This window comes from Condylura cristata, unplaced genomic scaffold, assembly GCF_000260355.1.
Source record: "Condylura cristata isolate star-nosed mole 26May11 unplaced genomic scaffold, ConCri1.0 scaffold00013, whole genome shotgun sequence".
Taxonomy (NCBI): domain Eukaryota; kingdom Metazoa; phylum Chordata; class Mammalia; order Eulipotyphla; family Talpidae; genus Condylura; species Condylura cristata.
The window spans coordinates 25,674,838-25,699,538 of record NW_004567114.1 but is presented as its reverse complement, the minus strand read 5'-3'; the positions used below and the strand labels follow the sequence as shown (position 1 = coordinate 25,699,538).

General features: G+C 41.7%; 1 protein-coding gene across 1 annotated transcript in view; it reads left to right on the top strand.

Moving 5' to 3' along the window:
- RAD51B (RAD51 paralog B) overlaps positions 1–24,701 on the top strand; it is a 505,595-nt gene that overhangs the window by 346,800 nt on the left and 134,094 nt on the right. The window contains exon 8 of the mRNA XM_004682077.2: positions 483–579. Within this exon, the coding sequence (XP_004682134.2) occupies positions 483–579 (97 nt within the window). The remainder of the gene's footprint in view (positions 1–482; positions 580–24,701) is intronic.

Genomic DNA, 24,701 nt, shown 5'->3' with positions numbered 1-24,701 from the left:
CTTGTTAGAATTCAACTACTTTACTGCAGTTTCACAAATTTGGAATTAAAACTAAGTTACCAAGGGCAGAAGCCACAGACACTCACATTGTAAATTTTTGCTTTTATTCCAGCACTAGCAGTAACCTGTGTTTCAGATCTTAAAAATTAAAGTTTGATCAAATGTATAATAAACATCTTCATTCCCTGGCTCATTTTATAAATATAGCAACACTCTCAGTCCCAAGTCATTCAGCATTTAGAAAGGATTAGTCTTTAAGCGCTGAAAAAAGTCGGCCTATTCCTTGATTTTCGGTGTATTGAATGACCCATCGCGTTTGCCAGATATTCTGACCTACAGATAAAATTGATGAAAGTCAGAGCTGGGGTTTTCCTACCTGTGTCCTATCTGTCTTCCCCTGAGCCACAGTCTGCCTTTTGATGGCTCTAAGAACTAATTGGTCCTCTGCTCCCTTCCCCCACCTTCTCCTTGTCTGTTCACAGGTTATCTTGACGAATCAAATTACAACCCATCTGAGTGGAGCCTTGGCTTCTCAGGCAGACCTGGTGTCTCCAGCTGATGATTTGTCCCTGTCTGAAGGTAAGGGATCCTTCCTACAGGGGCTGAAACCCGACACCGACACAGAGCCCCCATGCCTGGGTTGAGAGGTGGGAGAGCAGCTAGCAAGCCCTGGCCAGTGATGCCAGGCAGGAGCCTGGTGATTTCGGGTTGGCCACCTTTCCTGGCATCTTGTACTGTACTTGGCCAATCTCTGTAATGAGGTTCCCTTTCACTTGACCAAGAAATTGTCAGAGGCATCCCACCACAGTCCTCTTAGAAACAACCTCTGTGGGTTGTTTTGGCTCGGTAGTGTGAGGGCTGGCAAACTGCTAAGTGACTTTGTTTTTGAGACTGATGGTCAAAACTTGGCTTCACCTGTGGTCAATAGCAATTTGGCTGTTTGTTTTGCTGAGTCCTTTTGAACTGGTAAAATTGCACACTAGTGTCATGTGCCAGGGATGTGGCATTCCCGATCTACTTTACAGAAAGTAGGATTAAGAAAAACTCTCCATGCTGGTAAATCTGCAAAAATTTCTCCACCTCCTCCTGCTAGCAAAGGTCAGGTTGGCTGTGATTTTCGTAGCTAGGGGAATTACACAGCAAGCAGTGGGTGGTTTCTAGTTTTACTGAAAGTTCTTACTTGACATTTCTGAGTTCTGCTAGCTGTCGTCTACTTGCTTTAGGGCAGAATGTTGTGGCCAGGGTAGATGTAGATGCTTGTTTCTGACCCCTCATTTCATTTACTGAGAATTATTCATGACCAGACCCTAGCCAGACTTCTGACTGCTCAAGGTGTTACTGCATGGATAGGCCTGAGTACCAAAACTGCAAGGACTGTGCTGCTACTTCTCAGTGGCATTTTTCAGAGTGGAAACTATTTACTTGTAAAAGCCTGAAAAATCCTCTGCATACCCTCATTTGCACACATAGTGCTTTATTACTTCCCCATCACCTGGATTGAAAACCTGAACCATCTACTGTTCTACTCCTTCATCAAATCTACGTGCTTTTTCTTTCCAAATACTTCTTTGCTTGGTCTCCTCTTTTCTGTAATTTGTGTTGTGGTCACCTGACTTATTAACCTCACAAGGGGGTCATATTAGTACAATTCCAAGTGGCCGTCCTCTCTGCATGCTCTTCCACTTCCAAGTTCAAGTCTCCACACTGGCCCCACATTTTACTGTGTCATTCTACGGCTCTACAAGTTGTAAGAAAGACAGAGATTGAGTCAGAAATCTTGAATTTTTTTTTTTTTTTAGTCCTTTTCTGAGAATGGGCTACCATCAATAAACGTTTGTTAAAATATCCAGGAATTTGCAGTTTGTTAGCTTGAAATCAGCCAGGATACGCATGTTTAGACCATAAAAATCAGCTAATACTAAAGCCAGACTTCGTCCTTTGCTTTTGCATGGGTCAGTTTCTCAAAATAACACCAGAGAAGAAAATTAGTGCTTCTTAACTTTCACAGGCTTTTCTTTCCAGTGTGGTTCTTGTGAATACCTTAGGTGAAGCACAATCAGCAAGCCTGCCTGCCCCCTCCCAGCCCTACCTTCCTGTCTCTGCAAACACAACTTGTGGGGAAAATGGAGTTAAATCAGGCCATAGAGGTTTGGCCTCTTTGGCTGCCACCTGTGGTGTGGTTTTCCTCCTGGGTTTAAAAGCGCACACGTGGAAATGTATTGTTGCAGAAAATGTTTGGGAGCGTGAGCAGGAAGCCCCGCACCTGTAATTGTAGACACCTGTGCCAAGAAGCCAGGGCGCATAAGGTGTGCATCCCTGTAAATATGGAAGCCCAGGAGAGATCACTAGATTGGGTGAACTGAGGCAAGGTGAGAGGGAGACCAAGAGCGAACTCCAGATCGAAGAGACCTTGGAGACTGTGACAGCTGGGAGGCTCGGTTGCTGCCAGCCTCCTGGCTCCCCTGCCTCCCTGCATGCCAGCTTCCCTACCTGTTGTGCCAGGGGCCCTTGTTCCCTTCTTCAACATTAAAGGCCTGTAAAATCTACAGGGGACTTCAAGATCCTTTATTGGTCTGCAGGAATTGACAGTGATGTGAACCTATCCAGTCTGGAACAGAGTCAAAATGTTACCCTGTTGCACTTTTCCACTGTGTTTCTTCCCAAATCCTCTCAATCCTTGGAGATTTATTTAAAAGACCACGTCCGTCTTCTACAAAACCTTCTCAGGTTCTAGTCGGCATGGGTGTGGCCTCTTCTGTGTCCTGCCTCTTTACCTGCTCAGCTATGTAAAGAAAAGGGTCTAGAAAAAATTGACACAATTTGTCCCATTCTCCCAACTGGATTGACAGATTGGTAAAGGCAGACTACCCTGTATTCTTTTTGTCTCCATCTCATGCCCTACCAACTAGCAAAGTTCTAAGCACATAACTGGCAATAAATAAATGCTAAACCAATACTATGTAAGTACTTTGTAAGAACAATAGCCAAGAGAAACACATCAAGCACCTATGAACATAGTTAAAAAGTGTCATAATAATTATCACACACACATTGATTCAGTTCTGAGATCAGAAGACAGTATCTTGTTTCCTTTTTGAAAACCAGTAAACACTTTTCTTTGTCCTGGTTTCCTGGTTTATCTCAAGCAGAGAAGAGGAACAAAACAGATACAGAGGAGATTGCTTTGGGGCGTGGTAAGTTGTGCTCATGAACAAAGAAAAGTTATCAACTCAACAAAGAAAGTTATCAACTCATCTTTAGACAACATTTTCTTACTATGAAATGTAAGGAAGATTGGAAACAGATTTTTCCAGCTATTTTCCTTGTATAACTAAGCGGGTAAAGAGGCTATGAGAAGTTTTTCCTGAAGTTCTTTACTAATGAATAAAAGTGTTCAAATCTTGGAACATGTATACCAATTCAAATATATTACAGTGGTTGTTTTGTTCCTGTGATTAGCATGTATAAATTGCTTTGTTGTCATTTTAAACATTTGTTGTATAAGCTTTGTTGTTGTGTTATTAACTCTTAAGCAGATCTTTTAGTCACTTTGGACCTGTGTGTGTGTGTGTGTGTGTGTGTGTGTGTGTAGGTAGATCGGAAGCATTCACCATCCATGGGCTTGGCAAGAATGACCATATCGCCCTTTGTCCCAACTGACATCTACAACAGCTTCTGCCCCCTGTATTGCTCTCTCACTCTGTAAAAACTTCTGGTCTGCTCTGTCAGTCTCTTGCTCCGTCTTCTTCTCTCCTCTAAGAAATGTGTGCAAATCATTGAGAGTGAGAAGCCCACTGCGATGGGGCGAGGGCAAAGTCCACCTAGTCCTATAATAGATTTCAGCTGCAGAGCAGAGGGCACTGCTTAACCTGCACCTTGAAAACAGTTACGTGGTGAGAACAAGTGGCTTAGAGCAGCGAGCAATAAATGATCTGAGCTGACCTGAGAGAAGTACCCAGCAGGGGCTGATTCAGGGAAATGAAGTCCCTTCTGCTCTGACCCAGAGCAGGGAATACAAGGCACTGGGCCCAACTGAGATCTCTTCCACCCCAGCGGATCCTGTACTATTAATATCTGCCAGCTGCAGGCCCAGAGCATCCCCCTGCTGAGATCAAAAGAGCCCCTATCTTAGCTGGAACAAGGTCATCTGCACAGAGTGTAAAAGCGAGCCCTGCCTGGCTGCAGGGACCTTTATGGGGGAGGAGAAGTCAGGAGATGGGGAGGTGCTCTCTCACGCTCCTTTAATCTCGGCTGAGCAGCTGTTGCCCTCCCAGTGTTTGTAAAGTTGAGAGTTCTTTGTTTTTGTGTTGCTGGGTTTTCCTTTTCTCCTTATTAATTTGTGGCTGGGTTGTTGCTTGGATTATCTAGACCCATGTTCACTGTTTGGGTCCGTGGTATGATTTGCTTCATTGAGGGTTCATTCTGCTGTTGAATTAGTCAGTCCCCACGTGGGAGAACCAAAGAAGGGAGCAGTAGACGCCAAAGGCCAAGAACACTCCCAGCCAGCTCCTGTCCCAGAGCTGAGTACTTTGAGAAGGAATGAGAAAGCAAAGTAAAATCTCCCTATTTAGTGAAAAGAACTCCTGGTATGTCCAGTGGAATTGTCAGTTTTCAGCCTGCCTCTTACAAACATGATTTCATTCATTTGGGAGAATGGAAATGTTAGGACTAGCAAATTGACCAAAATTACATTGTGAACCTAAGAACAGAAATCAGAGCTTTTGTTTTCATAATTTGCATTGTCCTAGATAAGACATTGTGAGCCAAATATCTCCTTCAGTTTTTTGTTGGCAGAAATAGTTCAGGGTTACCATTCAGGTTATTGTGACTGCTCTGGGACCAGTGACATGTTTCTAAGATGTTGGCTCTGAGTCATAGAGAACATTTATCCTTTCCCACAAAATGATCAGGGGGGAAAGACTCTAGAAATCCTGGCCTAATAAGCCACATCCTATTCTGAAGTCACCCAGCTTTTGAGCAGGGCTGGTTGAGACCCCCTCAACGAGGCTCAGTTGGTAGGGAAGAGTGATGTATAATGATGATGGGGCCCGTGCAAGACTGGAGCTCTACCCAACTGAAACAAATGGTTTTCTTACCCCAGTGAATTAATGGACAGCAGTTACTTTGTGTGGTGACTTCACTTCAGGAGCCCCAGATGGCTTTGTAGGAAGGAAGACAATTATTAGACTGCCATTTTGGCATCCCCAACATCTGGTGTGTTAGTATTCTTTTATCTACAATAGTAGTTTTGGTAGATCGTAACATTTAAAAACTGAAAATCATAAGTGCATGAATAGGTCAAGGCAAGAATGCAAGAAAAAAGCAGTACTTGCTAGAATCAAGAGTGATTTCTAGCTTGAGTGTGGGAAGCCTTTCTATTCCAGCTGAATTGATGGCTGATTTCATGTGCAAGAGAAAGTGTTTTGGGAATCATATTCTCTAACAAACCATCCCTGCAAAAAGCTGGAGTCCATTTGAAAGATTATATGCAAGCGTGTGGCTTGTATCTCTTTTAAAATAAATTCAACAAGCAAGAACAGCTCAAAATGGTCGGGGCAAATCAGGGACTCATGGTTGTGAAAGAAGCAAACTTCAAAGCATGGTATGATTTTTCAAGTTTTATTTCCACTCTTGCTTTCCAGCTGGATCTGCTCTGGATTTACTGCAGGATGTTTGAAAATGTGGCTCCCTGCTAATCTCAGACAGTTGCTATGATCAATGGTTTCTTTCATTTCCGATAAAAAACACTGGTGTTTCTGCTTAATTGTGTGTACTTTTAGCTTTATTATTATAGTTGTAATTTATTGTCCAGCATTACCCAAATTTGTAATCCATTAGCCACAGACTTTGGGTGGGTTGGTCAAGTTAGCACAAATCTCTCCACACTTTAGTTCCAAGTCCTCTACAACCCAATATAGAGCTAATTGTTGATTGGTTGAATAGTACCGTGCTGGGGAATATCACTTCCTGCAACTGTCCAGATGTCACAGAAGACCTAATTAATAGAAAAAGAATAAAAACCTGTGGTGTCTATCTGGAGAAAGCCCAAATATGATGCGAGTTGAGTGAAGATGGGCATGCAAATGTCTGAAAGATTGTAAAGCTCAAAGGGAGGAGTAACTTGTCAGGTATTTTTAGCCAGAAGGCAGGGGGCAATTGCATCAGGACTGAGTGACCAAATGGAAAAAGAAGTCAACCACCAGGAGGTACTTCTTGGTCAGGAGCTCTTTTGATAGTTTGCCAAAGAGAGACACATTTGAAGCATGAGGTATTCTAAGATCAAATCAGATGAAAATTAGAGCATTTCCTTTCCAGGGAGCAGTCATTGAGGTGGTTTATGGGAGATCTGAGCTGGAAGTATTCTCCTCACCCACTATTCACTACTGAGAATTTACCAGTTAATTTCCCAGATCTGCACACGCTTCTGTTAATACCTCACCATTAGGAGGTAGAAGGAACAAGAACACAAAATATAGCATTGTTAAATGCTTTAGCTGAGTAATAATGGGGCCCCAAACCCAGAGAATGGGATGCCAGCAGGTGATGAGATTCAGGAGGCTTCAAGTTGGGAAGATTCTCTGGGAAGAGATTCTTGTTTACTATCATCAAAGAGAATTATTTATCAGATAGGAGATGCCTCTAGGAAAGAGATCATGAAAAAGTAGAGAATGGCTGATCTTTATTAGTGCCCAGGGAATAATTCTAATGGAGAACAATATTAGGAAGAATGTAGGCACTGCTTTCAGGCAAATATGTATGCACCAAAAACTACTGGATTTTGGAAAAAGAAAACATTTTTCAGCAGAAAAATGAAGAGTTCAGAGAGGATGATGTATGTGGCAGGGCTTGAGGAATAGATAGAATTTCAATAGGCAAAGAAGAGTATAGATTAAGGAATACTGTGTACTAAGACATCAACTCAAAAGGGTCATGTCTGTCCTTCTGTCATTCTCTCCCTCTCAAAATTTGTTCACACCACATAGCTCATTCTCTTGTCTCTCAAACTCCTCATGGTGTTTCTGCCGCTGGGCTTCAAACTGCTGTTCCCACTAACTGGCGTGCTTGTCCATATCTTCCCTTCACCCATGCCTCACTCCATTCAGATTTGCTTAAGTGACATCTTCTCAGAGAATTCTTCCTTTCCCTTTCTAAGATGATTCCCTTACTTCCATCACATCCTTCTCTCTCCCAAGCCTGTTTTATTTTTCTTTGTTGTCCTTATCACCTGACTTGGATTATACATTTACTTGTTTATGGATTTATTGTCTCCCTCCTCTGCTTTCACAATATCTTCTCAATAGCAGAGAATTTTGTCTTGATTACTCCTATGTTCTTTAGTTCCTAAAGGGTATTCAGTAAATATGGAATCTATGTTGAAGGGAAATATTAGGTGCTGGGATGGCAGAAAAAAGTTCCCACTGCCTAGGGTTTTCAGGCTAATGTAGGGAATCGGATGATTACCTAGTTAATCTAGAAGTAGATTGGAACCAGACTTTAAATGCCAGATTAAATTTTATGTTGAAATGATCATAACTTGCATTCTGAAGTCTATCTAAATAAGATGTATAAGATGGTTTAGCAATAGGAAGATTGAAGGTAAGGATTTATGAATAAACTCATCAAAAGTTTAGGAACATGGGCACCCACTACCCACTAAGAACTACACTAAGTGCTAAAGATACAGAGATGGAAAATGACATTCTAACAAAGATATGGTGGCATGAGCAAAGTGATTTGAGAAACCGCCAATCATTCCTAACGACGGGGGTGTTGAGGGCATGAGGAGAATAGCCAGGGATGAAACTTGTACAAGAGGAAGCCTGGGTCATGGGCGTGTAGCATGCCATGCCATAGTAGGGAGTTAGGACTTTCTGAAGCACCTGTTAGAAAACCGCGAGGATAACCCATTGGCAGCATATTTCCTTGCTTACATAATTGATAAAGGTTCTTTGGCCAGGAATGATTCCCCTTCCTCCCTTATAGTTACATCCTTTGCAAAGCCATGTGTTCTATCAAAGAGGGTGGATGATATTCTAAGATAGAGCAGAGTTGGTCTTCTGTCAAGGATAGGGAGTGGTTTTGTATTACCTACAGCACTTTTTTTCCCCATTTTTCTCAGACTTTAGCATGTTTGAGAATCACCTAGAGGGTCAATTAATAGACATATTCCGGAGCTTCTACTTCAGTCAATTGAAGGAGTCAGGAAATTTTCACTTCTAATACATTCTCAGAAATTGTTGATACTGCTGGTGTAGGGAAAAATTATTGAAAACTACTACTTTATTCATCAAGTCTCTTAAAAGACTGCTATCAGGAATACCAAGGGGAATGTAAACTTTCAAGAAGTCAGTACCCTAATAGAGGGGATAGGTGTGCAGAAGTAATGCCCTCAGGACTCACTGTGGCTAGATGCCTCCACTGGGTCTCAGTGGCTTTTTCTGTAGGTTTTTCTCAGAGTGTGGGATGTGTAGTTGTTATAAGACAAGTTCAAGACTCTTTGGTAACAAGAAACAGGAAGCCACTCAAGTTCAGTTTTAAATAGTCATGCTATCAACAAAAGTTGCTGACATTTGTGAACCATACATTATGTGCCTGGTATTCTGCACCCATTATTGTATTTAATCCTCACAACAATCCTCTGAGGTGGGTGGTAATCATCCCATTTTATAGATGAGGGAACTGAGACTTTGAAAGCAACACAATTACTGGCAGCATCAAGAGCATCTACTAAGTTCTTCTTTAAGGGTACAGTTTTGAGTCTCATGGCTAGATGAAAATAGGAACTAACAATCAGATTACTTAGGGATAGAAAAGGTTGAAACTTGAGTGATTTTCTTCATTTTTCTCACATCTTCCTCTGCTTTCTATGGCACTGGCCTTTACTCTTATGATCTGGTTGATCTAATTTCTGGACATGAGTTGTGCTTTGATCCAAATAGCTCTAACCAAGGAGTCATGTGATAGAGAACATAGTACTCCTATCCTGTCTGTAGGGTCCCTGGACAAGGGAGCCATTTTCCCCTCTAAGGGGTGATTATGAAGTGCCTATGAGGTGACCACCCCAACATAGTTTCTAGTGGGAGGACTTTGTTCAACTGAGCAAAGTTTATTACATGTTTGTTTAATAGGTCATATACCTCCTTTGTGTCCATTCTCAGCACCTTTTTCTTCCAGATCAGGTGGGTTTGTTTGTTTGTTTGTTTGTATTAGGTACCTAATCACTAGTCCATGCCTTCAGGACATAATTCTGGGTTAAATATATACATACACACACACATATGTATGTGTGTGTGTGTGTGTATATATATATATATACACACATATATATGTATATATTTAAAAACAATTTCTTTCCAGTCTCAGATAACCATCTGACTCTTCTTTGATCAACTTTTTTTATATACTCACAGTCATCTCTAGAGTTTCTCTTAGGGGAGAAAGAGAGATCTGTTTGTTCAGAATCCACTATCTCCTTGAAACATTTATTATCTGATGAGTTATATAAGGCTGAAACTTACCTGTGACAGTCACATTAGCACAGACTGTACCCTGTGGCCACCCATCATCTACCACTGCCTAAAACAAGATAAACTGGAGAAGCCAAGATGGCAGCCAGCTAACCACAGTATGTACAGGGAGAACTCAATACCTCTGAGTATTACAACTTCTCCAAAACATTACAATATGCTAAAGCAAATTTATTCCCAATCCTCAGGAGAGGGTCTAAACTGTTTTTAAATTGTATGGGTTGAATGCAAATGTGTATATACTCTGTGTGTGTGTGTGTGCGTGTGTGCATGTATGCATGTTGGGAGAAGTCCCTGTGTTTTAATAGATGACGTTACAGTCTTTTTATGGTCTGATGTTGATTTATTTTTAACCACATTTCTACCTAACAACCCATAAAGCAGTTGAGAGGATCCAAGTTTCCTGGGAGTATCCATAGAGCCATCCAGCCACAAAGGATGCATGATACCCAGTAGGCCAGGGTCTAAGGAAACAAACTTTGTTTTGTTTTTAAATAATAAACAAGGCAAGAAAAATGCCAAAATAAATTACTTATGGGTCAAGTGACAAGGAGAACATACCCCAACTGATATCTTTAAAGGCAGAGTACCAGAAACAAACATCAGTGAATTAAGTGGCTGCCAAAGCCCCAAAGGGTAGATCCAAGACCCAGCCAGGAAGAACCTTCTCCTCCTACAGGGGCCCAGCTGGAGTTGAGGGAAATAGTGTGTACTTGGAAGTGATTAAGGTTCATAAGCAAGAAAATCCTGTCTTAGGGTCATCAGAAGTAAACTCCTTGAGAAATCCTTGTTTCTTTGTTCACTGCAGGATCTCCAGAGGTTGGAGTAGCGTCTGGTAATAGTTTTTCAATAAGTACTTGATGAACAAATGATGCGCCCACAGCTATAAGGGAGAGAAGGAGGTGATCAAAAAATTATTTGAAGCTTTAGATTTGTATTCACCTTAAAGAAGCATGGAACTGCCAGTGATTTTCCTCACAAATATATCATGCATGCTCCAAAGTTCTGTCAAAATACTGTCAGCTTTAAAGGTGTGTATGAACTGTGTGATAATTAATAACATGCAGGGCAGAGAAAATATCAGAAAGGAAAGAACTGGAGCTTAATAGCTCTGCTTCTGAAGGAAAAACCTCTTTCACATTTACACAATCTGGTGACTGAAGTAGTTCAGACTGATGGGTATTTACTTTCCTCTAGGTCCTGGGCTAAGCGGTTGCTAGGGATACCGAGACAAAGCTATAGTCCCTTCTTTTTTGGAAGCTTTCAGTTTCATGGTGGAGGAATGGTGAGGGATGCTGTGAGGACCCTGGGCCCAAGACATTGCTGAGGAGCACATAGGGGTTCTGTTTTAAGGATGAGAGCTCTCTAGGAAGGCTTTGAGTGTGCTAATACTTGAGCTGGATCTTTAAGGATCAGTAGCAGTTCCCTGAAAGAGAAAGAGGAGGCCTTTCCCCAGGCTCAGGGGAAAACCCATATTTTCATTCCAAAACATTGAAGGAGACTTGTGGGCGATGCATTATGCTTGGCCTGTGAGAATGGTGAGAGGTTGTCTCTAAAGATAGGCAGGGGCCAGACTGTGAAAGGCCTTATCCATCATGTAGTTGGTTTAAATTCTTTCCTTAGGGTAATGGATAGCTGTTGAAACAAGGAAGTGACAAGATCATGATGTGGTACAAAGATACTTCTCAGGCAGCAGTTTATAGGTTAGAGGGGCTGGAGATAAAACTAGAGAACTTGGATTTTGATCTCTTTGATGGTATCACTTTTGGGTGGGAATATCCCTAAATTTTTTTTTTAAGATTTATTTATTTATGCATACAGAACTGGGGTGCAGGCCAGAGGAGCAGGGGCAGTGAGAGGATTCACCAGAGACAGGATTCACCTCACATTTTATCCCCTTTGTCCCAAATGCCCTCATTTTATCTTTCTTCAACATTAGTAATATTTCAATTGAGTATATGTTCCATAATTTCTGTACCCATTTTTCTGGGTTGGTTCACCAGAGACAGAGTGGAAAGCAGAACAGGTAAACTGATGAAGTACACTGCTAAGGGGAGCAGTAGGCCAGACAGGAGAGGTCTGCCACGCCATGTGGGTTACCTCCAGGGCCGGGGATCAAACTCACACTGGCTGCAGCTCGCTTGCAGTGCCGTGCTTTAATCCGTTGTGCCACCAGGGGGGGCCTTTCTCTAAATTTCTTAAAGCAATGAGAACTTTATAATAAGCTTTAACCATTCTAAAGTCTGGGTGACCAGGTCTGGTTTTGATTTCCCACCTTATCAATGTGGGAGAGATTTCCTTGGTGGAAGCTTCTGAGTACCATCAGGTACTCAAGGCGCCTTAAAGTTTGAAATGGCTGTATTTGCTGGCGGGTGAGAGAAAGCAGCAAATGAATGACTTGAAGTACCAAATGGTACTGTGGAAATAGATACATGTATTATGTTCCTTTTGCTAGGGATTATAACAGTAAGTGCCTTTTTACACCAGGTACTGTAGAAGCATAAATAATCTCAACAACTTTGCAGGGTTCAATTATTACACCTATTTTAGAAACAAAGACACTGAAGCACATTGTTTCTAAAGCTTGCTGGTGATCACCTAACTAGTGATTAGTTGGGATTCAGACCTAGAGAGCCTGACTTCAGAGCCTGTGCTTTTGACCAGCACAGGGCATTCAGCACCACACGAGAATAATACAATGACCAGGTGGAATTATGATCATAATATTTTTTCACTGGCAGAGTTGCAAGGGTTCTGGGACTTCAGTATGATAATCATGGCCATATTCTTTAGAAATAGGAATTACAGAAGCAGTGTGGTTTAATAGTAAATAAAATATTAAATTTGGAACTAGGAGACCTGTGTTGAAATGTCATCTCTGCCACAAACCATTGGTGTTATTTTGGGTAAGTCCCAGGTCTCCTTAGCTACTTACATGAGAGGAAGGGCATGTTGTTCAGTGCCTGCAAAGGTTGCCTTTTATTTTTGTACTCATTTACTTATTCATTTATATACCTTTAGTTAGTTAATTAGTTAGTTAATGGAAATTGTGCAAATTGAGGATTGTCTACAATGACCCAGCAGGCTTTACGGACTGCTGAATTGCTAACCCACTTAAATTTTATGTATTTGTTTATTTAGTTCTTATTTATCAATGTGTAAGTCATGGTAAATCAATGAAGTGGTTTCTTCAAAATCTTCACTTGAATTTTGTTAGAATTGTTGGTTTATGTGGCCTGTAGGGTCAACTGTCAGGGAATCCAAATTGTGATTGTTCTATAATTCCAAGTCAAAATTGATTTCACTCAAGTAGATTTCTATACATTTTTTTTTGGTTCTATCCAATTGCCTTTTTTTTTTTTTCCTTTTTCAGGCTTTAGAATAACCCTTAACAGCAGAAAATCCAGAGAACATAAAATCTGCAGCAAAGCCAGAGGGGTGCAAACACTTGGCACTAGCAACTCTTTTCATGTCAGATATTAACCTCTCCCGTTAGTACTAAGAATAGCAGGTTTGGGCCCTCCTTGGTGGGGCAAAGGGTTAGGATGCAGCACTGCAAGCTAGCCACAGCTGCTTCAGTGCGAGTTTGATCCCGGCCCTGGAGGTGACCCACATGACACAGCAGACCTCTCCTGTCTTGTCCGCTGCTCCCCTCAGCAGTGTACTTCATTGATATGCCTGTTCTGCTCCCCACTCTGTCTCAGGTGAATCCTCTCACTGCCCCTGAACCTCTGACCTATACCCCACTTCTGTATGCATAAATAAATTTAAAAAATAATAATAGTAAGTTCTCTTTTCCTGGAGTTTGTATTTGTAATTCCACACTTTTTTTTTTTTTGTCGTGATCTTTTTTTACCCCTCCACCAAGCCACCTGTGCCATACCCCATCTCCTCTTTTCCCTCTTCCCTCTAATAACCATTATGTGCTTTCTGATGAGTTCAAGTTCCATTCCTTTTATTCTTGCATATAAGTGTTGTTGTTGTTGTTTTGGTATTTATATTCCATAGATGAGTGAAACCATCCTACATCTGTCTTTTGTTTTCTGATTGATTTTGCTCAACATAATCACCTCACATTTTATCCCTTTTATCCCAAATGCCATCATTTCATCTTTCTTCATTAGTAATGTTTCAGTTGAGTATATGTTCCATAATTTCTGTATCCATTCTTCTGGGTTGGTTTCATGATTTGTTTCCTTCTTCAGAAGGAAATTTGATATTTTTCTCTTTTAGTCAGGCATCTCTATTTTTTCTTTCAAGGAATAACAAATCAAACCTCAGGCTAGACCAGTCCCTCTGTGAACATTTTGGCATACCCTCTGTCAATCACCAGTTACCATGGCGATCTAGAACAGCGATCTTCACAGTTTTTTAATCCGCAGCTCCAGAAGGAAGAGACTCCAGTGGCTCTGTTCTCTCAGTTATTCATTCATTCACATGTGAAAGATCTCTATTATGAAATACTTATATATTTTGGAGTGACAAGAACAATACCAGATTTGGCCTCTGCTCTCTAGAACACAAAGACAAATTCTAATCCTATTAGCTCTATATGATTGACCCTACTACGCAGGGTCATCCTGTAATGAAGCTACACCTTACATCTAAACTCACTGTGTGTGTTACACTTTAGTGGATAGGACAGAGGAAAATAAAAAAATAAGAAAGATGAGAGCTTCACTCATGAAATGGTGAAAGTCACACGGTTCCAGGTTCATGGGGGCGGGCGGGGGGCACGGTCTTTAGTCAGAGGCACTCATACAAAGGAGAGATCACTGCAACCTGTGGTGATTTGTACCATCATCTTAGGATATTAAAATAGAATGAAGGTGGACTCCATGATCAGTCGGTCCTAATCACAGTATGGGAGAGCCTCAGTCTTAGCCAGCAGACAACCTCCATCACTGTTTAGACCCACTTGTGAAGTGACAGGTTGTAAATCACCTCCATGTTCCACAGAGAACTTGCCAGGCCAGCCTAGGTAGCTCAATGTAGCTGTGCACCTGTGGTGGGTGACTGTTTTTCTTGGCCAGCTATTTAATGAGCACCAAATCAGATAAACTGTGCTTGGTTCCTATGCTCTCTCCAGACACAAACAATTAAGCACATCCTGCTGGAATGGCCATGCTGGGGAACCTGGCTTTCCTGTGCTGATCATCTGGTTTTCCTGCCCCTCGGGGCTAAAGTTTGGAGAAGCTGTTGAAGCAACCATGAGAGAACAGTTAACCCTTAAAAGGTTAGCTGTTCATCACTAAATGTATCCAAAAATGGTTTGCAGCCAAAGTTTTACTGTCTGTGGCAATTAGTAGATTTCTTCCTCTACACATGGATCCTTTTCCGGTTTTGTAACCATCTTGCACTCTCAAGTTGGGATGCTGATCTTGCCCTTAGTTTATTCATCTATGGTCTGGGGTGAAGTTGTCCAAGTCTTGGATGAAATTCACATGTAAAACATCACTTAATTGCTAGAGTATCAAATTTTGTAAGAAATCATTTTTCTTCATGAGAATGCATGGATCAGCTGATGCTGATTGACTCCAGTCCTGAAAGGGAGCAAACCATGTTGGCGAGTGCTCCTGGGAGTCAGCTGAGATGGCAGGAGGGACCCCACATGGCTTTTGGCCAGTTGATATTGAGAAGCACAGATGAAGGAACTCTAATCTTGATCTCTGGCCTACTGATAAAAGTTCTTGCAGTTATGATTGTTCCAGGAATTTGCCATTGTGTGATTTCAGGACATCTTTGAAAACACCTAAGTTAGTAGCATCCTTCACAACTGCAGTGAGATTCTGGTGGGAAGGACTTGGGGGAGAAAAAGCAAGACAGTGTATATAGAGCCAGGCAATGGGTGGGCCATCAGAAGAATAATCTGGAAAGCATGGAGGCTTAGAAGAAAGGTGTTGACTTCTGTTGACAGGTCACCACTGCTGTTCAGACTCATGGGGATGAGAAAGGAAATCCAGAAACCTATGTGACAGCTCCTTTTGGGTTGGATGAAAATATTGATTTTTTTTTCCTAGCTGGAATTTGACAGGGTCAGTTCACGTCTGGGTTTTCAGCACTTAATACAGGGCCCTTTTGTCTTTGGAGGCGGCTGGACTGGTTTTTCCTCCAGGCAGGTGCACAGAGGGCGTTTATTGTAGCCTGAAACACAAACACCCACCCCTAGGCCCTGCTCCACACACTCCAGCGTGGCTCAAGGAAATAAAGTGAACAATGTCTCTTGCAACAGGCAAGCACTGTAAATGCCACTCCTGAATGAAATATTTCTTAAAACTTTGTATCCGTAACTTGATCATCTCTTAAAACTTAATTATATGTCAGGGAAAAGGAAGCTATTGGCTCCTCCAGCTGTCCAGGTTGAACAAGAGCGCACAATGGAGCATATCCGATTCACGGTCTTACTTAGGTAATCAGATTAATATCTCCTGAATTGAATTTACCCTTTTGATATGGAGTCTTTCAGCTGCCTTGTTTCACATCTCAAATTCTGACAAAGCTGTGCGGCCTTTGAGTAATTTCCCTGAAATCTATATGCGGGAAGCCTGTGCTCTTTCGAGCACTTTTTGGAACTTGTACCAATTAAATCTGTTTCTGGCACACTTTTAATGGCATACTTTCCCCTGAATCAACAACTGCTCCAAAATCTGAGGTCATTTGTTTAATTTAAAAGCAAAGGTTATGAAACAACCATTTCAGGCTTCACAAGCCAAGCCCCTGTGGCTTTGCAAGGGGTGATGAGACGGGGAAAGGGCAATAAACTGAATTTCTTATACACAAATTAATTACTGGGTTTCTGTTAAGTCCACACCAGGTTAGGTTTGCCCACACCCTCCCTGCCAACCTTGCTGTCTCTTTCTCTTCAAGCATATCTCCCTCTTCTGAAACTTTTGTACTCATGATGGAAGTTCACACTCTTGCTGCTGTTCTTGCAAAACAAACATCTGGACTGGATTTTTGTCAGCTGGAGTTGAGATAGAACTGTAAATGATGCAGTGATTTTTTTTCCATCCTTATTAAATTTATTTATAGCTAGTCTGAAGCCAGGAAACATGTTTTTCAATGGCTGGAGTCCTTGATTGGAGGTTCTCGAGGAACATACAGTGGATGGTGTTCTCCCCCTGCCGTTTTCTAAATAATGTCAAAGGTGCATTTACCAAAGTCCCCCATGTGGGTAGGTTTTTTTTCTGATGGCCCCTACATTAAGACATTTTGTGTCTTAATGAATTCTTTCATTGGTTTAACTTTTCCAACATGCCTCCCTTCCTGCCAGTGAAAGAAAAAGGAGTATAACTGGCAGGTATTTCTGAATCATTGTGATGATGGTGACTGGGTCTCTGGTTGTTGTGATGTGAACCAGCAACATGGGTATTTTCTTTTGCCAGAAACACCACTCAGATCCAATTCCCACCTTTTTGACTTAATAATTTCTAAAATCTTCAAGCTGCCAAATGTATCTCATTTATTTTCTCATTATTAAAGAGAATAAAATGCTCCACAAGGGGCTTACTGAAATAATTTATAAAATACTTAGTTGTGCCCTTAGACCTTGTAAAATCACAATGCCTTGAGGTTTGTATAATTATTTAAGAAGTAAAACCTCCTAGGGGATATTGAGTCAGATGATGCTATTTTTTTTTTTGTTTTTTTGAGGTCCCTTCCAATTCCATGATTTGAGATGATTCTTTGATTTTTTTTTCTTTCATTGTCATTATAAAAGAGAGGCTGTTTGGGAGTGAAGCTTGCTACCCACAGGCATTTTCTTCTCCAGAGAAGAGAGTGTTCTGCTTCCTGCCACCCAAGTCAGTCATCCTCAGCCTGAACAATGGAGCTTAATGTTCCCCATCTTGCCAAGAGTTAGTCTCTGTTGTTATGAAAGTGAATTGAAACCAAATGCACTTTCTATTGGAAAAGCTGTCATTGATCTGAGCTCATAGGCAATATGGAGAGAGTGGTGCTTAGAAGACAGTGAAAAAATCCTTGCTGTCATATCACAGCCAGTTATGCCACTAAGTCTATAAACATAAGTTGGGTGCATCATCACACTATTTTATGTTCTTATGCCACTTGAAGATTGATGTTTCATATTTCTTAGAGATGTTAGCACAATAACAAGATTACTTTATGAGTTTTCTTGCTTGTGGACTGAGAAGGCTATTCTTACTGTAAGATCCTTCTTTAACTGAGAGGGTATAAAAATGAGCTCATGTTCTCCTCCAAGAAAGACAGTTCTCTTTCATCTGTCTGATAGGAAACATTTGAGACAGCAGCTTCAGCAAATGTGGGTGTCTGCTGCCCACTTTCCACTTACTAAACCAGAAGGCAAGTCAGTGGCATTGCGAGTGAGATGCAGTACAGAGAGGCCAGCACTGCTCACCAGCACTGCCAGCTCAGGCCTCTGGATCAGAAATTGGGGGCCCTACGGGTAAAGAACTTTTATTTTCAAGTAGGGAAGAAAGGAGAGCTACAGAGAGGTAGTGGGAAAGCACAAGAGATGAGTCCAGCTGGACATTAAGCAGTGCTGCATCTTTCTAGACTATAAAGCCAAATTCCTGCTAGGTTTAGCTTTTCCTATGTTTGCAGATAAAAACCAGAAGTTGGAGGAAGCTATAGTCATGGATTCTTAGTCGGTATTTAAAACCGTTCACAGCTATGTTTTCTTCCTCCTCTTCCTTCTCTTCCTCTTTGTTAAGAGAGTGACATATTTATTAAACCTCCCTACAGAAAGCAAGTCAATGTTGTTTGCTGTGAAACATCCGACTACTGGTGGAATCAAGATACCTGAGGAGATGTGACCAGGGAAAGGACATAGCGAGTTGGACACAATTAGTTCCTGTAACGAAAGAAATGAATATGAATGGGAAATAGTTATTCAAGATTTGAGCTTAGAAATTTTTAGTAGAATATGATGGCATTGTATTAGATATTCCTAGACATACTGGTATTTACATGTAGATTAATTCCATTGACTATCCTGGGGAATGACTATTTTATCGGTACATAAGATTATTTGAAAGGTGTTGATTATGCTTTTTCATGTTAGTTAGGAGCCACTGTCAAGCATGGACATTCTTTCATTTAGACTCGTGTTTTCTAAAATTGACAGGCTTCAAAATAAATTAGTTTTGTATCAGCCACTTGCCCCTTAGTTGGTTCCTGGGAACACTTGACTCATAAGCCTGCCTTCATCTCTTCTACCTCAAATTCTTACTCTGGCATCTTAGTTGAGTAGAAACAAGGCTGTATGCCTTTCCACTCTACATTGAAAGGATCACATCAAACTTTTGTGGGCTATTGTCCTCTCAGGTACCCAACCCTGATTTCTCTTATCACCTGATGAATTTTTGGATGGTTTCCCCTCCTTTCTGCTTGTGCTTTTTATGTAGCCCTGAAGTCTGTAAAACACGTGCCAGGTGTGGTCACAACACCCAGGGAAGAGCTCCACACTGTGCCTGGGCTATTAGAGGTTTGGCTGCTTGAGGTGGAACCAAGTGGACTGGACATGAGGGAGAAGAGACAGTCTTCATTTTTTTCAAAAAAGCAGATCATCTTGCTCTTAAATGAAAGCTAGTTTTTCTAAAACAAAAACAAACAAAAAATCCTAGCTGGAAAGCAGTCTTGTTGATTTGAACTAGCTTTCAGCCTTTCTCATTTTTTTTTCTCACAAACCCCTTTGCAAGTCATCTCACTTCCTCTCACAGACTTTCCCAAGACGCGGTAGTCATGGCGTTGCCTCCCTTGTGCAGTGGTCAGGGATGATGCTTTCCCAGCAGAACCCCCTGTCGATCTTCAGACAGCTTGTGGGCAGTAAACCTGTCCAGACAGTGGCCCTTCTTCTGTTGCCTCTTTCCTCCTCAGCTCCCATTCTCCCAACCCTGCACCCCTTAACTTTGTATGGAAGAGAGATACAGAGAATTGGTGCCATGACTACTTTGTTAACAACCCAAATGTGATCTATTTGTTTAAAGAAAAAAAAGAAGAACCAACAAAATCAATTTTAATACACTAATGGCTTTCTCTGAAGAAGTAATTACAAAACAATGAGACTTAATAAATAGGTCATTTGGAAAGTAGGAAATTGCTATTGTAAAGGTTCAAATTTTAATATATGCATATGCCTCCCCCCCGCCCCCCGCCACACACACACACCTTCCCCACCTCGCAAATAGAGAATGGTTTACGTCAAGAGAAAATTCAGGGAAAAAACCTTTTTTATTTCCAGGAAATTAGGCCACAGTGTTTCTGCAGCTAGTGATATATGACAGTGCCACCAGCAGTAACCGAGGACATTCTGAATTCTTGCTCTTATATCAGCTTGCATGCTTGTTTCAAAGGGTATCCTGTTCCTTTTGCAGCCCTCATGCTATCTCTGCTCAAGATCATCACCCCCCACACACACAACCACCCCACGATCATACTAAAATAGCACAGTGCTGTTTAGAAGACTCTCCACATACGTGTTAATGTCATCCGGGGAAGGACAGGATGACTAAAGAAGGTAACTGGATATTGGCCCCAAATGTATTTATAATTCAGCAAATTGATCCATGAAACTCAGCTGTTATTCAACTCACATTGTATAAATCAAATATTATTTTATCCCTTTGTGTCTCTTTGGGCTGTTCATCCTGAATCCATGTAGCACAGCAGCACCATGGAGGAGAAATGTGCTGTTCAAAAAAAAAAACAAAAAAAAACTGCTGGTGAAAGGTGTTGTACCCAAGGATAAATTATCAACAGACCAGTCGGTTCTTATAAAGACTGATTCATATAATCTGCAGTGACACTACCTGAATAAATGACAAGAGCAAAATGCACTTTCCTGTGACCTCTCAGGTGTTTGGTATCTTTGTCGGTTTAAAGCAGAACCTAGAACTAATCCATTGTTCTGCTTCACTGCTATTTTGCAGTTTAAAACATGTCTCAAACTCAAGTCCAGCAGAAAAACTCCAGTGCTTGACCTCTGTAGCCATTCAGGCTGTAGGAAGGATCCATCGTCACAGATCATGTAGATCCCTGACTTAAATCTGTTGTCCTAAGAGGGTGTGGGGTCAATAGGTATACCCCCTTTTTCCTTATCAAGGCAATGGACTTTGGTGGTGGTGGTGGGGACAGGGAGGAAGCGGAACCCTTAGAAACCTTCAAACAGTTCTCAAGCCCAGTTAAAATAGAATATCTCTTAATTTTAGTTTTTATTACTTTTTTTCTGATCCCTTGTTTGGTTCCACTATAGTCTTCCTATAAGTGAAACCATCTGATAATTTTCTTTCACCTTCTGACTTATTTCTGAGAAAGGAAATACTACACAAAAATGAAAATGATATAAAATATATGTAAGTAAATAAATGGAAAAAGAATGTCATTAGCAGTTCCTTTCCACAGGTCAAGGATTTTTGCAGCATTATTATCAACTTCTACGATTCCTTTTTACCACTTTCTTATTCTGTTTGATTTATCTAGTGATGCTGTAGCCATTCTACCTAAAAATTCATGGAAGATAAAACACTGCTAAAATCAAATCGGAGAATAGTGGAATTTAGGAAAGCAGTGGAGGGAGAGGCCATTGTAACAAAATAGCCTGGTTATGAGTATTAAGCTTGGAGGAGAAGAATGAATTTGCCTACTTATGCAAATTACCCTTGTTTAACCAAGCACAGCCAAAGCCTTTGCTTGGAGTGTCTTGAAGAGCCAGAACCTGGAGGAGATGAAGCGTAGTGCTAATTTCCAGCACTACACATCAGCCACTAAATGCTCATAACTACAGAAATTTAGAGGGAAAGGGAATGATAAGAGTTGTGAAGTCTTTGCCGGTTTCATATCCAAAACATTATCAGTTCCAAGCAGCTGAAGACAACGTGATTGCTCATACCTGGTGAATTCTAATATCCTCTATGGGAACTGTGCTGTGTGGGCACCAGGGGGGGCTTCCCATCTGCCTCTGTTATGAATCTCTTCTCCTTTCAGTGCCTCCAAATTTGAGACCCAAAGAAGAGTAGAACAGCTGAATGTCATGCTCTTGGGCCTTGGCCCAGACATGCATCTTTCTGGAAGGATGACTGAATCCTGTTCTTAAGTCTAAAGTCCCTCTTGATTAGCTGCTCCTTTTGTTTGTTGTTTTTAACGGCATCTCTGTCTTTCACGGGTAGCTTACAGGGATGTGTTTGAGAGCCCCTTCCAGCTGGGATGCTGCCCAGCTCCCACCAGCTGAGTTGGGGGATGGCCTCCCTTTAGTTCCGCTGCGCCTGCGGACCACAAGGACTTCACTTCCAGCCCCGGCCACAGTGGCCCTTGTCTGCTGTGCACACTTGGCTCCGTTCTCTGGGTTTTCATTCTCCAGCCATCTGGGCATTTTGAGCACCCCTCTTATCTCAGTACCTTGGCACTCAGGGCCACATGCCATCCTATCATAGAGGTGGAAACAAAGGAGTCCTTCACGTTTGGCCTGCAATTCCCCTGGCACCGTCATAGGTTGAGTGACAGTGAGTGAGATTGTGGGGATCGGGGGTAGGTCTGGAGTGATGTAAATGGTTTTGCTGATAGAAGGCATATGGGGCGGGTGACAATGCCTGGGCTTGCTCAGTGCCAGGATTCCTAGTGACTGAGTTCTTCCTTTTTCCTGGGACTATTTTGAAAGAGCAAGGGGCATAAAGACTCCTGTGGCCTCTGACTGCTGTAGTCTTTGCAGGCCGGGCAGCCTGAGTGTAGGGGCTCATAACTGCTGTGGCTATGGCTGTGGGAGTGCCTTGTTTCCTATGAAGAGTCTTTATATAGGGGTGTGTGTGTGTGTGTGTGTGTGTGTGTGTGTGTGTGTACACATACATGACATATATCACCAGCTTTTAAAACTTACTTCCACCTCCTCAAATGCTAATGTGGGAGATTTGACCAGAATCATCCACTCCTCAGAGAGAACATTACTTCAAGAGTGCTGACAGCAAGTTCCCCATAATCATCCTGCCTGGAGAAAATCAATCATTTGATCAAAGGACAGTTCCACTGCCCAGTTCACTCCCACTTCACCATGTCCTCTCCTGTCCCTTCCTCCCCGAGGCCCCTGACCCCCATGTACTACTTCTGATCTCTTGCCACGTGCAGACCCTGCTTGGAGGTGGTCAAGGAGGCGTCATCAGCCAGCCAAAGAGAAAACAGCCAAACAGTATTAAATCACTTCCGTTCAGACCTCAGTAGTTGGGTGGGGCTGCAGCTCCTTGAAAGGCAGACCTAAAATTCTGCCTCTTTTCAGAGAATCTGATTCACATTTGGCTGTTGATCATTTGGTTACTGGCATTCATTTATGCCCTGGGAGCCCAAAGCTTCCGCACACTTGATGCTACAGAACTGAGTGATATTAACAAGACATGTCTTGATTGTGGAGCCAAAAAGGTGATGCAACCTCATTTCACACCAAAGCGGGTGGGTGTGTTTATGTTTTAATAGTTGAGGCAGAGAAAACATAGGCAGGGTCTGAAAATAATTCCCAATCATCCACTGAGTCCAAATTTTGATCCTCTCTGCCTGTGACAGGCAATGGCGATCACTTTACTGTTGAACAAGCAACCCATGTAGCTGGAACTGTGGGTTCTAAATGTGGGGGTCCCCCCCCCCCACACACACACACTCTACCACCATCCAGTTGCCAGAACCCAGCTGGTTTTCTGTACAACACCAACCAGTGACACGTAGATTGGATCCATGAGAAAACCTTCTAGACTTGGCTCATTTTAGGTGCACATCTCGGCCAAAGAGATAACTCTTTACATATAAATTAACTCCATCTAGTTTTCAGTTTCTTCCCAAGGATCACCCACTGTCAGTCCCTATTCCTCTGTGCAGCAAATTTAGCAGGAACAGTGGAGAAAAGAATAACACCTGTTCCCCCTGAGCAGGAATGATGCACTGACCATTTATGTGTCTGTGAGGAAGGAGAGAAGGAATGCAGGTTCTCTGGCATGAGCTGGCTCTGTCACATGGTTTGAAGTTAGTGGAAATTTTATTTTGCTTTAGGAAGAGAAACTTGGAACAGCTTGGCAGCAGATCTGTGACTGGGTAATTAATCTAAGGACTGTAGCTTTCTTCCACATAGGAGGTGAAATACCCATCTCTGGTCAGATCAAAGTAGGCCTACTAGACTATCTGATCTTTGCAAAGGCCCATGTTGAGTCAACATGACAGTCTTTGTATGTGTTGTTTCCTTTGTTATTGTTATTATTATTATGATTTAAAAATACCATTTTAGTGTATTTAAATAATTAGCTTTTGTCAGCATCGGGAGCTGTTTATGGCCAAAGTAAAACTACTTTTATTTGCATTGATTTTTCATGAATTTCTCTATTACTTAAATGAGTCATTTTTTCAGGCTTTTTTTAAGGAGTGAGAACAGCAGTATTGCTGTTTGGGGAATGTTGCAGTTAATTACATCTTAGACTAATGTGACATTTTCTTTAGGGTACTAACAAAGAGAGTGCGTATATCTTCATGTTTATTTTCTTAGTATCTCATTGAGATAGTTTGGATACTGGTACTATATTCTCCATCTGTAAAATGGAAAGAACTAGAATGTTAAGTTCAGCTTGGAAGGATTGCAAAAAAGAATGCAGACATTTGTGTGATCCCTGTTTCCTAGATACTCGCTAGAGTTTTTAATTCATTAAGTTTTGCATTCACCTACCCATGGGGTTCTGAGCAGTGTATAACTCAGTCCAGGGTGCAGCAGACTCATAGAGGTTGAACTGGATAAATAAATGAAACTGGATAGAATTTGTCAATCTGTCTCTAATTATGTACTGGTCAAGGAAGTGTTTTTCAAATCATGGGAGTCACTAAATAAAAATCCATTGGTACTTTAATGATGGTCTTTGGAGATACTTTTATAATTTGAAATCATTCCATGGCAGGCCCAGGGAGAGGTCTTACTTCAGCCAACATGCAACATTAGGCAGAAGAAACAGGGCCTTTCTGACTGATTTGACCTGTGGGTGGGCCCTCTTGCACATGTTTCTAATTAGAGCTGCAAGACAGAGTCGATATTCCATGGCGACTCTCCTTGCCTTCTCCGCTATGAGATAGAACAACAGCGTCTTTGTGGTGACCTCTGCAGAGCTGTTTACATTTGGTGACCTGCTGGAGCTTTCTTGCCAGTATAGACGCACCTCCTGGCTAACAAGGAACAGCCAT